The following is a 17751-nucleotide window of genomic DNA, read 5'->3' on the forward strand; positions in this document are numbered from 1 at the left end:
CGACACCAGTAACATTCATAATCCAATAGTTTTAATCAGACATACGTACTTTGCCAAAGATTTTATTAAAGGGATTCTTCAGAAATGTTACAGGCCTTTCGTTTTGTGTTCTCCACAAGACATAAGATATGATCACATAAGTTGTGGGTGAATACCCAGACAGATTTGTTTGCCACTGGAAAGGATCCAGATTATGCAACTCTTTTTCCTGAGGACTCCTATATTGGGTGGAAGATGGGGTGACTAGTGTAGCAGTGGGGGGTGAGGGACAAGTGTGACAAATCCCAGAATCTAGAGATGCTTTAACACTTCGGGAACAAACAGCCAGGATCTGATGCATGCATCAGAACAGCTGGTTAAGGCCTTTCTATTTCATAACGCATACCAGTATTGTTAAAACCGCTTTTCTCTAAGCTGAGTGATCTTGTCTGTACAAGTTCTGCTCATAGCTAATTTCATACGTTCCATATGTACCCATAACTGTACACATTACCTTTGAACAAAGCAACAGCTGTATGAAAGGCAGGGTACAAAACGGAAGTAAGTTACTGAAAATGCTTCAAGAAGGTACCGTGTTGAACCAAAGCCACAGTAAAAAGTTAAAGCCTCCAAATTCCATACTATGAATTTCATTACACAATTGCTAAACAGTACAGATGTTTGAACATTTGCTTTCTTTCTCACTCAGGAGCTGAAGAAACTGTTAAGACTACTATTTAGAGCTTGGAAATACCTAAATCAAGCTACAATTCAGTAATCGTTTTAAACAACTGTGACAAAAATTAAAAAGGCATGACAGTATGACCAAACTGAAACCATAAAACATACAGAAGTTGTACACATACTTAATAATGCCACTCCAACATACTGTCAGTGACTTCTAATCTATAAGCTGCTTTAAAAACTAAAGGAATAAAAGAAAAAAAAGACAGTCCAAATACTCAAAGATGGAGGCTATTTTAGCATGGGTAGGAGCGACCCAGGGGAGAGATGGGCCCATATTTTTGTGTTGTCATATTTCTTTCAGCATTATTGCTAATTTGAGCTAACACCTACAGTGAAAACTACACTCCTACCCTTGTGCTGGTCCCTTCTTGGGGCCAGGTGAGGCTCCGTCCACTGACAGTGGTCGGGCCTCCACCTGTTCCGCGTCCAAGCGCAGCCACTCTTCCAGCCCAAGCTGGTGCACTCCTGGCTTTTCCAGGCACACCGGGGCCCAACACCGGGCTGGGAGGATGCTCACTGGGAGCAGTCACAGTGAGCAGAGTCCTGAGGAAGCCGTGGGGGAGTCACAGTGTGGGCTGTGGCCAACAGTCCTGACCCTCAGCAACACAGCATCATGGCCCCACGTTCCAGTGTGGGGGGTGCTGAGGGTCCACCCGCAGCCAGTGTCAGGAGCATAGTTGCAGGGAGTGGAGGTTGGGGTGAGAATGGAGGGGGGAATCTTTGTGTGACCTCCCCAAACACTATATTTTATATTCATGCTGCTCTCTCCAATTCTGGAAAATGTCACTGTTGTGTTGTGTGTTTTTGCTCGACACCAGCCCATCTGTGTAGACTTCTGTTCCATTGGGGCATACCCACAGACTCCCTCTGGGTAGTAGACGGAGCCCTCTCTCCCCCTCACCTCTCTATCTACAGTGGCGAAAGCCTTGTGAGCCATCAGGACCTGTTGGTTGGCGGATTGCGTGACTGTTCGGTGTGACCTGCTCTGTTGATGGAGCAGTGACACGCACTGGCCTAGAAGGGAATTATATATATACACATAACGGGTTGGAAATGATGTCCACATAACAGTAGGAAAAGCTTCTATGACTATCTTACTATAGAGACTTGAAGATCACAACTAAGGTTAAATAAATTGTCTTGACATATTGTGAAAGAAAATACAAAAGAAATTATATATTAGAAAAGATGCATTGTATATATCGATGGGGAACGAATAACCATAGACAAATGGATAGTGCCCCACAATAGGGGTGCAAAGATTACCCAATACATATCGGCACCCAATTTGAGCATTAAAGATGCAAGTGCATTGGTATGCAGACATCTAGATTGATTATGTACTATGAAATGGCCAATGGCCCAATTTTTTTTTTTTATTTAAAAATCACTTGCTAATAAGCAAACCTGCAGCTGAAGACCAAATGTTACCAATACATTACTTTCAAAATTATATAGACCAACTAATTTGCTACCAGATCTGTCCAGAGTATGGTAGCCTTCTTCAACTAGGATAAGTAGTGTCCCAGTTTACTACAATGGTAGCCAACGGGTTGCAGAATTGAGTGAAGCATAATATATGATTTCATCCAAGATACTGCAATAAGCAAGTTAACTGCTGCTCAACACAAGCATGGAATTACAATATATGGGTGAAGTTAACTTGCTTATTGCAGTATCTTGGATGAAGTCTCATATTCAGTCAGTCTATGTACCATCATGACTATAGGATCATCTTAGGGAGAGATGCACACCCCTACGCCACAACTACTACTGTATATTGCCTGTCCTCTTACATCACTATGGTAGTTTATCTTGGTTTATTATACATCATCCGATGAAGCACAGAATAAATCAATAATATGGTACTTTACACAACTATTTTCATCTCAAACTCACACATCTTGCGTAGAGGTAAAAATGTAGAGTGTTCTGACCTGTCTGGGCTTGGTTTGTCTGAAGTAGGCTCTTCAGAACTGGCACTACCAAGAATCCGCCGGCGTGCCTCTGCGTACTCCGCCTCTCTCTGAGCCAGGGACTTCACCTGCATGGCAGGTCGAGCCAGTGCGGATGCGTTGCCCAACGAACCGTTGCTGGATGGGCGCTTCAGAATGCGAATCTGAGGTGGAGGGGCAGCAGGCAGTGAGTCGTCCTGTATAACCATGGCTGTCCTTACCGGGGAACCTCCAGAGCCACCAGCAGACTTCCTGCAAAATGCACATAACATATTTTATATGTATTAACTATCTTTTCAGTAATTAAAGATTAATGATGTTAAGTCAAATGTTTGGTTTTAACAATGAATATTATGCCATAGACAATCTTTTTTGTATAGAATATAGTAGGGACACTCACTTAGCTTTCTCGCTAATTTTTAGTTTAGCCTCCAATCTCCTCTCAATTTCCTAAAAGGAAGAAAGCAATAAGTGTCAGAGGAAAACCTTAACAAAAAAGATAAGCAAGAAGTCCTGCACAAAAATAGATAGTTTTTTTAAGCAAGTTAACATTCACACATAGGCTTAATCTTAAACATAGAGAAAGCAATATTAAAAGGAGGTACACTGCATAGATACATACTTCTGATAGTATCGTGAATCTATCACAGGGTGAAATCAAAATCCGTATAACATTAGCTGCTAATTGTAAATGGCTTTCAGGTGGTGGTGACCTATGTAAACGTCAGTCATTTATGCAGGCTGGCTAACTTCACTAATGTTATTATACTTCACTAACGTTAACGTTATTATGTAACAACTGACACGCAATTTACCTTAAACGTTCTGAAACATTACAATCCGCCTTTGCATGAATAAAATAACTTCAGAGACAGTCTATTGTAACGATTAGGTGCTGGGGGTTAGCTCTTAATGATAGTGAAACTATCGCTTTGATTAGTTTTCTCAGGAATCCTAAAGGGCTGACCACATGCCAATAGAGACGGTTTAATCTAAATTAACCGCTGTGTCAACTTTTAAAGAGTTCAATATCAAAGGACATGGGAATCACTAAATGATATGATAATTCACACTGCAAACATTGGTATCCGAGCTAGTCGACATTGCCAGATAGCATTAGCTGCTAGCTAGCATGCTAGTTAACGTTCAGCTAACCTAGCTAACAGGCACACTTTTATAGTTTCACTTAACTACTACATGTACTAAGTTGGTCTTCATGTTCATGTTCTTGGAAACACTCAAAATAACCCTAGCCGACACCGATATCCTATTCTAAATATGGACTGTCTGTCTAGAGACCGTTGAATGTACATGTAGTTAGCTAAGGCAAGCCGCTAGCATACTGCTAGGCCTTACCTACGATATGGACATTTCTCGTTTAGAATGCGAGCATCTTGTTTTCTAGCTATGTTAGCTGGCTAGTAATCATTCCGCAAAGAAAGCATCTGACACACCTCTGTGTGTCCTGAGACAACGTTAAGTGAATATTTATACAGATTACTTCATCTTAACTCAATGTAAAGAGGAATATAATTGTTAGTCTTACACCGCTGTCCGCTGCTTCCTCCCAGTTCTCTGAGACCTCATCATCTTCCATGTTAACCAGCCTCCCACCGAGACAGACCACAAACAGGCACACGCTCGCAGGTCTTCTGGCCGACTCAAACTTTACCTCAGAACGGGGAGCTGCTGTCCTCCTCTGTGGCCGATGGGCCGGTGTTGCCTCTAGCACCACCAGTGGTAGTTACGTTTACCCCTGTATAATTTGTGCTGTAATGTCTACTGACTATCCTTAGGTAAATGTCCTTCTATTTGATTAGTTACCACAGATTACTTTTAAATCATCATCTTACAAAAGATTATTGTGAACATTTAGTTCAGGTTAAGTTAGCCAGAGCAAATTTAGGCCTGTACCCCGCCCATAAAATTTGAGTTCCAGTCTGGCTATGCCCGGCTTTGTATTTTAATCATTCGGCCTTAAAGGAAATACTTTCACCCCTTTATGCTTCTGAGTTCCAGCTTCTTGACAAGTTGACAAAATATTCACAAATCAACATGAAACAACAGGAAATTACTAAAGTCACAACAGGATTAAAATGATATTAGGGGGCAGCAGTGGGGGCAGGGTAGGTCTGATCCACCTGCAGTGTTTCCCATACATTGACTTGTGGCGGCCCACCACAATATCAACATTGACCACAACACAATGATTTTCCAGGTTGTACTACATTGTGCTTAAATATGGTTAGCATCATAACCACGCTGCGCTAATTTGTTAAAAACTGTTGCATTCAAGTTAATTCTGCAAAACTACCACCACAAATAGAATTCAATTCTGTGGGAAACACTGTCATAGCCTTGGCCCACCTCAATAAATTGTATTAATTACACTTTTTATTGTCATCTCTCTCCAAACCATGGTATAAAATAGTATGCAACCATTGAAATACATGGTTTGCTATCAGTTTCAAAGATGAACACATTCACAAAGACCAACACACTGTAGAATCTTCACACACATCATATGCACACACACATTGTGTCTGTGTGTGTGTGTGTGTGTGTGTGTGATCTAAGTAGCCTAATTCTTCTGCAGCCTAATCTTTGGTAACTTCATAGACCTAATAGACCTAATACAAGAAATAACGCTCACTCATATGAAATGGACTGATTTGCACGAGTGCACGTTTTTGACATTAGTATAGGCCCATGCCTTTTAAACGCTGTTACAACAGAGTTGTAGGCCTAGACCTAATATTTCTCTTTCATTTTTGACACCAATGATGACACTGTATTGAGAAGGCTTCAAAACAAACTTTGTCCTCTTGGACAGCCTGTAAATGTAAATGATAGGATATGAGGCTGGGCCTACTTACCTAAATTATATTTCAAGACTGCACAGATCTGGAAAGTATAAACTATTCAAAACGTTTCTAACAACAAAATAAGTTTTACTTTTATTTTCTGTATCCTTATACAACTCTCTAAACACTTGTAAATAAGGTATTTCAGGCTTTTATGATGGCTTTTGTCAACATGTTTTCATGACGCCTAGCTGTAGCAATATGCGTGCGCGCTCACGAGTCCTCGCGGAAGCTGCTGCCAGTGGGGAAGATGGCGAATGTTTTGAGACTGGTGATTTACTACTGTAGCTGATAAAGGGAACTACCATAGAGCGGGTTACACAAGTAAACAGAAGGAGAGAGAGAGAGTACAACAGTGGTAAGTACGGTGAGTCAAATTAACAGAAATTCCAGAACTAGGTACAGAAAAATAGGTGTCCATCTTGATTTGTAAGCCTCCGTTAGCCTGTGCAGCATGCTAGCCACTAACGTTATAGGTTAGAATCTAGTCTGGTTCAGGTCTAACAAGCTAGCTTTCGGCCTAGCTAACCGGCAGATTTGTTATGAGCAAGCTAATGTTGGACATACCAAATACCGGGACTGTGTATGCTGTCCCACACACCTTTAATAACTGATATTTGCTGTTGGGTAGTGCGGTTATACCTGATGAGAGAATCATGTTCCGTGCACAACGGCAAAACACTTAACGTTACATTGTGCAAAGTCCCTGCCCCAGCCATCGCTAGCTGCTGGCTAACGTTAGCTGATTTTGTTAACCAAATAACTAGTTTCCGTCAGCCTACTTCAAGTCAGGCGAATGGCAGTAGTTCAAATGTTCATTTGATCATTGTGGTTACATGTTAAATATGAGGGAGTTAACGTTATCTCACCGTTAGGTGCTTCACGCATTTTAAGTATCTAATTTCCTAAGGTGTGCCTGTATCATTCTAGTTACCATGGCTGACAAGCATGGTAAGCTAACTTGGTTAGCTATATGTGAGTACAACACAACAACACATAATATCAATTAAACCTACCTAAAATATAAGAACTGAATGTTAAATGTGTGGCTATCTCGTGACGTTAACTATTTATCGAGCATGCAACACGGGTCAAATTCTGGGTCTGTTGTAAAGATTTACGTCAATGTCATGAAGAAAATTTACGTCTATTTTCATCTTGTAGATAGACAGGCAATATTGTTATTCGTATGTGGCTGCCTCATCGATAAACTTGGTCTCACAAAGCACTTTGTTGATCTTGTTAGTGTGACTTACCAGCATCCATATACCTCTCTAAAAACGGAAGCCATTTGCTTGCAATTATTTTAGGTATGAGGTTATGAGTGCTTATAAACATAACGTTAGCATTACGGAGTTGGATCTTCATCTCGACCAAATACATGATACTGAAAGAGAATAGACGCGTACAGAGTGGTATTGTTTTATAATCATACCTGAAGCAACTGCGTATTCATTTGAGTGATGGTTATTGTCTTATTATTTCTTCTATTTTTCTTCTTCTTTTTCTTTTCCTAATATTTCTTCTATTTATTTCTATTTTATCAGGCAGTATGTCCCGCTCCTCAGACAGTGAGGATGGCTGCTTTGTTGCCATGGATACAGAAGAGGGTGGGGTGGGGTCAGGGGACACCAGTGTTGGCATGAAGGTGGGGGTAAGCGCTGAGGAGCAGAACGGGCAGAGCATGAGCCAGGACGAGCCAAGGAGTCACAGGGCCATGGTGGAGCTTCCAGAAGAAGTGCTGGAGTACATCCTCTCCTTTCTTTCACCATATCAGGAGCACAAGACTGCTGCTCTGGTCTGTAAACAGTGGTATCGTCTCATCAAAGGTGAGGACAATCCAGTTGAAGGAGCATTCTTTAAAAAGTGGTTATGATACTGTATAAATGCTGCTGTTAGTTTTGCATGTGGTAGTGATACTTTTACATATTTTTATTTGACTGATACTTTTACTTGGTTGCATGAGGCTATCGTTTTGTAAATGTAAATGGTGATTTGGGCTTACATCCTTGGGCAGTTTGTATGTATGTGAGAATCGAGGTGTCATATTCACACCTTCTCTTTTTTCCCAGGTGTAGCATATCAGTGTTACCATGGTTTCCTGAGAGCTGTCCAGGAGGGGAACATTCAGTGGGAGAGTCGCACCTACCCGTATCCTGGGACGCCAATCACCCAGCGGTTCTCGCACAGTCAGTATATATCGTTGTCTCTGGTCACCCTGTCTACTGGCTGCCTATGATTTTCCCCACCTTTCACCTCACTTTAAGAGTCCATTTTGCATCAATGTTTCAGATGCTGTACTTTGAAAAGCGCAGTGTAGATGTCCAAGGCAAACTAATAATTTTAGTAGTCACACATGAATTTCTAAGATTCTCCAGTCTCATATATTGGACATGATTGGCTTTGCTGTGAATTCTTGTCTGTTAGGTTTGTTCTCTGTGGAAGTTATAACATAAAACAACTTTAAAATCAGGTCTTTATAGAACAATATGTTACAGTGTAAGGCATGAAGCGTTAATTAAATGAAGCACTAATTTGGTGGCCTTCAGGCACTGGCATCTGTTTGAAAATGATGCCGCACTTCGCTGCTTTGTCAGTAAGTTTGAAGTAGCGGGATCAATATTTGTCCAGTTCCTTGGCTGCATTCACACCAGGCCGTTAGCAGGAAGTGCTAATTGACAGGGAAGCAGGCCTGTGTGAATGAGGCTGTATTGTCATTCAAGTCTCATCTTGTCAATATGGCACCTTCTAGTTTTCCTGAAGCAGCCAGTAAAGCAACACAATCAGTTTTGATGTGTTTTTTTATATATATATATATATATATATATATATATATATATATATATATATAGAGAGAGAGAGAGAGAGAGAGAGAGAGAGAGAGAGAGAGAGAGAGAGAGAGAGAGAGAGAGAGAGAGAGAGAGAGAGAGAGAGAGAGAGAGAGAGAGAGAGAGAGAGAGAGAGAGAGAGAGAACTTCTGAAGTTTAACATAGAACCTCTTTTGGTCTTTAACCAATGAGATGTCAGATACAATGTGATAGGTTTTCATTTGCCAAAAGTATATTTGTGCAATATGAGAGGGTGTGTGTGTAATGGAGACAGTAGTGCTCTTTAAGAAATAGATTATCACCGTTCAACAATGCAGACCCAAAAGGTACAGGGTGAAGGTGTGTAAGGAAGACGGGATATCTGATCTCATTTGTTTGGCTTTTGTTGCTTATTTATTTATCAAGAATTGTACACAGTGATTTAGAAAGCTTTAATGTTTCCCCTGTGTAATGAAACTAACTTGGTGTTTTGTAGGTGCGTGCTATTATGATTCCAACCAGTCCATGTATGTGTTTGGTGGCTGCACTCAGAGCAGCTGCAATGCTGCCTTCAATGACCTGTGGAGGCTCGACCTCAACAGCAAGGAGTGGATCCGCCCTTTGGCTTCAGGTATATGCTGGCGGCAGGACAGCCTCTTTAGGCATTCACCATCAATTATTGAGACGACAGTCTCTTCAGTATTTGGTACATCAGCTATTTGGCACTTTTTGACACTTTAACAGCACTATTTTCAAACTGTAAAACTGATCGTTTTATTTTGCGTCGACAGTACTCAGTGACATCGAGAAACGGAGATCTATGTGAAAATTCGCTAGAATTTTCCCTTAAAGCTGCAGTTGGCAAGTCTGACAGATTGAGGGGACTTAGCCAAAATTTTGAATGTTTACAACTCTCATGCCCCTCCCCCACTACTACCGAGCACCCTCTCATCGAGTTTGTGCTCGTCAGTGCGCACCAGACTGTGATTGACAGTCAGATCTCACACAGGCCTATAGACCTGTACAAGCCTAAAGAGAGGCCTCTAATGCCAGTGCACCACTGTCTGTAAACCCCTTTTGCACCCACACCACTACTTATCGGAACTCCCCCTATTACCATCGGTCCCGTATTTCCGCCGTCTTGCGTGTATGTGTCACTTAATATCCATTTCTATACAAACCAAGACGGTGGATTCCTAAAGAAATGCAGGCACCCACACCATAGGTGTATCTAAATTAGCTATGTACCAAAAATTACATTTTACCGTGACACGAAGAGCTATAAACAGTGTTGTAAGGATGCGTGTACCCATCCGCTTGGAGCTCCAGTGGAATTTTAATTTCATGACGAGAATTCTCGGTCTAACCGTTCATGTGCAGTTGAAACGGCGTAAATAGGCGAACCACTAGGCCAGCACTAACCTCCGAGCGTGGTAAACAAAATCGGATATTTCAGGCAGTAAGAAAAATGTAAGGTTCATTTATTAAATGTTATTTTGAAATATTGAAAAACATCGTCGTTTTAGAATTTTCGAACGAAAGTGGTGATAATTGGAGGCGTTACGATAGGTGAGTTGTGTTTGTTTTACTGAAGTGTTTAACTCCATTCTGGCCCTCTCCCCTGTGCAGGCTCCTACCCCTCACCCAAAGCAGGAGCCACACTGGTGATGTACAAGGACCTCCTTGTGCTTTTTGGGGGCTGGACACGACCCAGCCCATACCCCTTGCACCAACCCGAAAGGTTTTTCGATGAGATCCACACTTATTCGCCCTCCAAGAACTGGTGAGGGAAAACAGTGTCACAGTAAAGAAATGTTTGTTCTGACTGTTTACAGCTGACAGCTTTCATCCTTTTCTCTTTGTTATATTTGTATTTGTCTCCTTGGTCAAACAACATGTTATATTAGAGCAGGGATTCCCAAACTGTGGTACGCGTACCAACGGTGGGACGCGAGCTGCCACTAGGGGGTATGCGAGATGAAAAGGGCTATGTCAGAAATGTGCTAAAAATTATTAATTAATTAATAATCGAATTAGTTCATCAATAATTACTAATCGGGTTATAATGATATGGAAACGTGAAATTAAAGGAAATCATTTGTAAACTCTATAGCAGGTTATGTTTTCATTAAAGAAATAAGCTACCCACAATGCATATGATTTCCTGCGGGCAGCCAGAATATCTGACTTTGTGGAAGTTTAGGCTATGTAGAAGGCTACGCAAACAGGGACACTGTCCAAAAGGACTAATTAAAGTGATCGAAGAAGAGAAGCGAGAGAAACAGAGCAGGAGACGGGTAACGATGGGATGGGGGCCAGAATGATGGAGGTGGAGCGCAGGGGGGTAAAAAAAAAAGGACGAGACAGAAAAGACCGCGCGAAGAAAACAAAAGTATGATGAGGCATATGGGCCTCGGCTTCACTATGAGGCTTCACTATGATGAGGCATATGGGCCTCGGCTTCACTATGATGAGGCATAGAGGCCTCGGCTTCACTATGATGAGGCATATGGGCCTCGGCTTCACTATGATGAGGCATATAAGGCCCTCGGCTTCACTATGATGAGGCATATGGGCCTCGGCTTCACTATGATGAGGCATATGGGCCTCGGCTTCACTATGATGAGGCATATGGGCCTCGGCTTCACTATGATGAGGCATATGGGCCTCGGCTTCACTATGATGAGGCATATAAGGCCTCGGCTTCACTATGATGAGGCATATGGGCCTGGGCTTCACTATGATGAGGCATATAAGGCCTCGGCTTCACTATGATGAGGCATATAGGCCTCGGCTTCACTATGATGAGGCATATAAGGCCTCGGTTTCACTATGATGAGGCATATGGGCCTGGGCTTCACTATGATGAGGCATATAAGGCCTCGGTTTCACTATGATGAGGCATATGGGCCTCGGCTTCACTATGATGAGGCATATAAGGCCTCGGCTTCACTATGATGAGGCATATGGGCCTCGGCTTCACTATGATGAGGCATATAAGGCCTCGGCTTCACTATGATGAGGCATATGGGCCTGGGCTTCACTATGATGAGGCATATGGGCCTGGGCTTCACTATGATGAGGCATATGGGCCTCGGCTTCACTATGATGAGGCATATGGGCCTGGGCTTCACTATGATGAGGCATATAGGCCTCGGCTTCAAGTGGATTGGGAGACAGACTGCCCAAAGCCACAGTGCGTGGTTTGCAGTGAGGTGCTATCTAACCAGTCTAATGTTGTTTTCCACACTGTTTTTTTTAGCATGAGAGCTCATAGACAAGTTGCACATTGTGATTTTGCTATTTGGTATTATATAGCGTCTATTGATGCCTAGAATGCGTCAATAGAATGTGTTACTTTTTTCGGATGGTGGGGGTACGCCAGCCGAGTCAGGATGTAGCAGGTGGTCCGCGGGAAAAAAAAGTTTGGGAACCGCTGTATTAGAGCAAAACTTTATTGCCATTCAGCAGAATACGGATGCAAAGACAATAGCTTGGTCTCCATTTAACTCATTCACATATTTTAAGCGCCTTCATGAAACTCTGTGACTTGTGAACAGCTTAAGGATCAAATGTAATCTTGTCAGGGCATAAATTACAGAAAAGTGTGATAAAATTGCAGATTTGAATTTGTGGAAATAAGTTCATTTTCATCAACTTTTATGGCATTACACGAATCAAGAGTTAATTTGCCCCCTTCTAGCGATTCAAGTTTTTAGATTCCTGTCATGCTTTCTTATTAGACTGGCCAAAATGTGCATATAACATTATTTATTTATTTATTTATAGATAAGATGTGGAAAAGAAAGTGTCACAGAAATGAACACCATATTGCATAAACTAGTAAGATGCTGAGCCTCACCAACTTGGTTATCTCTTACTATCTTGTTGTCCTTGTCTGTCATGTTAACCCATTTCTATCCTATCCGCTCAGGTGGAACTGTATAGTGACGACCCATGGACCTCCGCCAATGGCAGGTCATTCTGCGTCAGTCATTGACAGTACCATGGTGGTGTTTGGAGGATCTCTTGGAGCACGACAAATGTACGTAAGACCCCACACAACCTAGTACTTGAGACAAGGTGCCATATTTATGAAAAGTGTTTAGCCTGTGTTTGTCTGGCCAACATCTAAGCCTTAAAGACCCTGTAAACCAAAACCAGTGATTTTTATATCTCGTGACAGTGCGTCTTCAGCTGTGCTTTATTGGCGCCTTTCGCTATAGACCAGGTTTTTCTTGGTCAGTTGTGCAATGCTTTTTAGAGTGTGTAAGATAGCGATTTTTTGATCATGCGCCAGACCACACCTTATGTTGCTAATTACCACACCCCTGGGCGCAAGGTTTAATAGAAGAATAGCGCATGGTGAAAAATCGACACTTTAAGTAAGTGTAAGATAAGAATAAGCTTTGCGCCACCTTGCACCAGGTGCACGATAGGGGCCATTACGCGAAAGTCGCCCCAAATTTCAACATGACACGGAGGAGCTGTTGCTCTCCATATAAATACAAAGGCCCTGGATATCCGATGTCACTACTTAATGTATTTAATTTATTAGGTATATCTTCAGTCTGCGCTTGGGAAAGGGAAAAATAACACATTTGCGGTTCATTTGTCACAGCAGAGTAGAAATAAGCTCATAAAAGCAGCAGTGCAGGGATCCATGTATTGTGATAAGAGTCTTTTTTACCTCAGAGGACTGATCCTGAAAGGGACCACTTTCTCTGTTATTCTAAGAATAGCTTTTAGTATGAAGTCATGAAATCAGTTAGTCGCTTTGGCTAAAAATGCGTCAGCCAAATGTAATGTAATGTAAAAATCAGAAGTGAGTACCCTACATGTGTTTGTTTCTTTATCAACACCAAGTTCAGTTCTAGTGTGCATGAAGACGCATAAATGTTCTGAAATGTTTCTAATTTCTTGAAGCCACATCAGTATTTTTGAAATATAGGCTTATATCTAGACATGGTCAGTATTAAGGGCCTTTCACATCAGAAATGATAACTGGTAACGATAACAGAAGTACTGCTTTAGTTAATATGAATAACAACGTCCACACCGCATGTTATGACAATGACATCATGAAGAATGATATCATTGGGGATCTCTTTCAGAGCGATTTTAAGAACCAAAAAGCTGACAGCCAATCAGAGTTGAATTTTAGATATCACATTTTATCATCATGAGGAGAGGCGTGTAGATGCTCATATTGTTATAGTTATGTCTGTCTTTATAGTTATCGATCCTGGGGAGAACAGCCCTTTACAGCATGTTAACTGACCTGACACAGCTCTAAACTGACAAGTGTTTGACATCGAAACACCAGGGGGAACGTATGCTGTTAGATGACCATTTCACGTATTGTGGCGGAGTCCTGCTTGCCTGTGCCGCATCAGTTACTCCTTCCTCCTCCTTCCAGGTGTCCTGGTGTCACTGAGTAATGTTAGCTGTGCTTTTGGTTATGCAGGAGTAATGAAGTGTGGGTTCTGGATCTGGAGCAGTGGTCCTGGTCCAAGCCCAACATCACTGGCCCCAGTCCTCACCCCCGCGGCGGCCAGTCACAGGTGAGCTACCATTCAGTTGCTCGATCCAGAGTTCCTAAATCTTGAGACTGCCTTCAGTGCCACATGCACTGTACCATGTCATCCATGTCCTCCAATGTCATCCATGGTAATGGCTTGACTGAGTTGTGTTGCAAAAAAAAAAATATTTTTTAAAACAATGCTAAAGGTAGCTTTGAACAGTGTTAAAATGTCAGTGTTAGTACTTCATGGTACTGCAGTGGCATATTTTTAGTAATTAATTGACTGAAATTGATACTAGAAATAAAGTGCTGAGGTGACCTATATGAGTAGATTCACTTTGCTGCAACACAGCAGAAATATAATCCCCCCCCTTCTGTGTGCTACCTTTTCTAATATTTGTTGCCGTGCTGACCTGCCCATTTGTCTTTCACAGATTGTTATAGACAACGAGACATTGCTTATCCTGGGAGGATGTGGTGGTCCTAATGCTGTGAGTAGTCTGATCATTCTATACTGTGTGTCACTATCAGTCTCTCTGTGTTTGTCTTTAGCTGACTTGATCACATCCTTTTTCTTCCTGTACGCTTCTGTTGTTGTTCTGGTTAATCTTGAGTCAAATGAAGTGCAAAGTGTATTATTTTGACCCGAATGCATTTGTTCCTGGCTGCAGTGGTCATGTGTGTAGTACATAGCTGAGTATAGTGCTGAGTTCTTAAGTCTCTCTCTCTCTCTCTCTCTCTCTCTCTCTCTCTCTCTCTCTCTCTCTCTCTCTCTCTCTCTCTCTCTCTCTCTCTCTCTCTCTCTCTCTCTCTCTCTCCCTCTCTCTCTTCTCTCTCTCTCTTCCTTCTCTCTATATATATATATATATATATATATATATAAAAATATATATGTTTTATATATATATAATCTCTCTATGTCTCTATTATTATTATTCCTCTAAAAAATATATATTTTGTATTATGTTTTTCTATATGTTTATATATATATATTCTTAATATATGTTTTATATATTATATGTTTAATGTAAATCTATGTCTAATATATATATATAGTAATTTTAGTATATATATTCTAAAATAATATGTTTTATATAATCTATATATATATATATATATATATATATATATATATATATATATATATGTTTTTATATATATATCTGTTTATGTTTTTCCTTAATCTCTTTTATATATAAAAAAAAATATATATCTTCCATATATATAATATGTTTTTTTTAATGTGTTTATATATATATATATATATGTTTTGTTTATGTGTTTCGTATATGTATGTCTCCTCTCTCTCATATATATATCTTATCTCTCTGTTTATATATCTATCTCTCTCCCCTCTCTAATATTCTCTATATGTGTTTTTATTGTATTTTCTCTAATATATATTCTCTCCCTCTCTCTCTTCTCTCTCTCTCTCTTCCTTCTCTCTTCTCTCTCTCTCTCTCTCTTCCTTCTCTCTTCTCTCTCTCTCTGTCTCCCCCCTCTCTCCTCTCTCTCTCTCTCTCTCTCTCTCTCTCTTCTTCCCTCAGCTGCTGAAGGATGCCTGGTTGCTGCACATGGGCACCCCGGCGTGGTCCTGGCAGCAGCTGCGTGTGGAGAACGAGGAGCACGGCGCCCCTGAGCTCTGGTGTCATCCAGCCTGCAGGGTGAGACTCGTATGGCAGTGTCTGTTTCACCCTCTCATGTTACACTCTCACATTCTTCCTCTTTTCCTCTTCCTCATTTATTTCTCCTCATCCCCCCTCCCTCCCTCCTTGTTCCATTGGTTCCATCGGTACTTAGTTTTTCAGCGCCTCCACCTTTACTCTCCTTTGCTGTGCCCTCCTGCACTGTGTCTTCTCTCTGTGATTGTGTATTTCTCCCTCTCTGCCTGTAGGTGGGTCAGTGTGTGGTGGTCTTCTCTCAGGCGCCGTCCGGTCGCGCCCCCCTGAGCCCCAGCCTCAACTCTCGGCCTTCTCCCATCAGTGGTGCCCCCGGCGCCCGCTGGGGTCTGCCCCCGTCCCTCGCTCCCCAGTCCCCCGTCTTGCCCGAGGCGGCGAGGTGGTGCTGGGCGCCGTGGAGGAGGCCCCCTGCGTCAACGGCCGCTGGGGGACGCTGCGTCCGCGGCCGTCCCCGCGCTCCGGCGCTCGCGAGGGCAGCCCCTCGGCCTCTTCTCCGCAGCAGCAGCCCTCCCCTTCCCAGGGCCCCGACAGCCCGCCGCTCCCACCGCTGCTCAACGGTTCCTCCCCCTCGCCACGCACCAGTCCCGCCCAGGCCGCCTCCCCTCCCTCCCGGCCTCACGCCCCCTTGGACTACAGCTGGGACTCGCCCCCTCCCTCCTCTTCCTCCTCCTCTTTGGCCTCCGCCCCCGAGCCTCTCAGCACCAATGGCCTGCACACGCCACCTCCCTCTGTCTCTCCTCGCACGCCCCCCGGGGCCGTCTCCCCCGCCGCCCTGCGCCGGGGCCTGGAGGCCGTCAAAGCCCTGTCGTCTTCCCCCTCACCCTCTCCGTCCTCCTCCTCCTCCTCCTCCTCGGCGGCAGCTACAGCAGGGGGTGGGGCCTTAGCCAGCCCGCCCCCTTCCTCCTCCAGTCCTCCGCAGGCTCCACCACCCACTGACGGACACTCCATCCCACCAATCGCCCGGCGGCAGCTGGGCCACCACCCGCCCCAGAGCCTGAACGTGGGCAAGCCTCTGTACCAGTCGCTCAACTGCAAGCCCATGCAGATGTACGTGCTGGACGTGTCTCGTGCCAAGAGTGTGGGAGCGGTGGCCTGGCGCGTCTACGGCAGCGGCGGGGCGCCGGCCGCGGTCACCGGGCCGCCCGAGACCAGTCTGCACACGGTGGTGCAGGGCCGCGGGGAGCTCATCATCTTCGGCGGCCTCATGGACAAGAAACAGAACGTCAAATACTATCCCAAAACCAACGCCTTGTACTTTGTGCGCGCCAAAAGGTAATGTAGCAGGGCAGGAAACAGACGGACGAGCAGACTGACACTAACTTGTACCTGTGGGTTTGGGAGAGTGTAAAAAAAAAAGAACAATGGATTCCACAATTTAATGAAAGATGAGGGGGGATGTTCCCTCCATTCAGCCCGGCAAGGGAATTTAAACTCGCCTTTACCTGGAGAGGGAGGATCTTGGGGAAATAAAAAGAAGAAATGTCACTAAACCCTGTTCATCTCCTTTCCTACACTGTTAACCTCTAACAGACATCTCCGTTTGCTCAACTTGTTTGCTCAGCAGTATCAAGAATTCAGTACATTTAAAGGACACTCACAAATGAAAGACCCAGATCCTGAAGTGATGGTTCAAATCACTTTCCTGGCTCCCTCGTGTGTGTGTGTGTGTGTTTGTGTGCATGCTTGTGTGGCTGTGTAAGCGAAGGGTGAGAGCTTTGTGTGAAAGTGTTTCTAATGTATAACACCGTGTGAGTGTGTTTGTGTGTATCCTCTTTCTGTGTGCAAACGATTTGATGGAGAGGGGAAAGAAGATCAAATGAAAGGACAGCAGCGGACTACTACCTTGCTTTTTTATCACTTTCAACCTGCATTGTTTACATTGAACACTCCGTTTGAATGTGTGTTTATGTGTGTTGTTTGTTTGTGTGAATGGATGAGTTTTTGCGCGCGTGTGTGTGTGTGTGTAAAAAAGCAGTGTGCTGGCGTTTGGGAAGGGCAGGGGTGGATGAGGGGTGTTGCAGTGAAATGTAAGCAAAGTCAAATAATAAAGGCCTACATGTCTTAACTGTATTTTTGACTTTTTAAGTGAGAAGAATGAGTTTGGTCCTAATAGAGTTGACTTGTCCGTTTTATATTTTCATATGTGATTCTGCTCAAATATTCTGTTTCCCAGACCACTGGCCATAGATGAGACTG

At 43.2% G+C, this 17751-nt stretch overlaps 2 protein-coding genes across 2 annotated transcripts; one reads left to right on the top strand and one right to left on the bottom strand.

Annotated features, from left to right (window-relative positions):
- Positions 1-14: 14 nt before the first annotated feature.
- LOC125301507 (SUZ domain-containing protein 1-like) lies at positions 15-4567 on the bottom strand. Its single transcript, XM_048253984.1, has 4 exons — positions 4228-4567; positions 3082-3131; positions 2664-2933; positions 15-1740 (listed from the first exon to the last, which is right to left on the bottom strand). Exons 1-4 carry the CDS (start codon positions 4276-4278, stop codon positions 1632-1634), a joined length of 480 nt encoding a protein of 159 aa, XP_048109941.1. The 5' UTR covers positions 4279-4567; the 3' UTR covers positions 15-1631.
- Positions 4568-5745: 1178 nt separating this feature from the next.
- Positions 5746-17514, top strand: fbxo42 (F-box protein 42). The gene is given in 11 exon segments (XM_048253973.1): positions 5746-5912; positions 7093-7374; positions 7618-7734; positions 8849-8983; positions 9982-10135; positions 12287-12397; positions 13820-13916; positions 14311-14367; positions 15424-15540; positions 15771-15930; positions 15933-17514. Coding segments are annotated over 10 exon segments (2124 nt in total). The 5' UTR covers positions 5746-5912; positions 7093-7097; the 3' UTR covers positions 16832-17514.
- The last annotated feature ends 237 nt before the right edge of the window (positions 17515-17751 follow it).

The sequence above is a fragment of the Alosa alosa genome, chromosome 10 (genome assembly GCF_017589495.1).
Source record: "Alosa alosa isolate M-15738 ecotype Scorff River chromosome 10, AALO_Geno_1.1, whole genome shotgun sequence".
In the NCBI taxonomy this organism is placed as follows: Eukaryota; Metazoa; Chordata; class Actinopteri; order Clupeiformes; family Clupeidae; genus Alosa; species Alosa alosa.

Coding starts and splice junctions, on each gene's coding strand:
- LOC125301507 (XM_048253984.1), bottom strand. CDS start 4,278: ATGGAAGATGATGAGGTCTCAGAGAACTGGGAGGAAGCAGCGGACAGC. Junction 3,132..4,227: donor AGGAAGCAGCGGACAGCGGT/GTAAGACTAACA, acceptor TCTTCCTTTTAG/GAAATTGAGAGGAGATTGGA. Junction 1,741..2,663: donor GACAAACCAAGCCCAGACAG/GTCAGAACACTC, acceptor ATTCCCTTCTAG/GCCAGTGCGTGTCACTGCTC.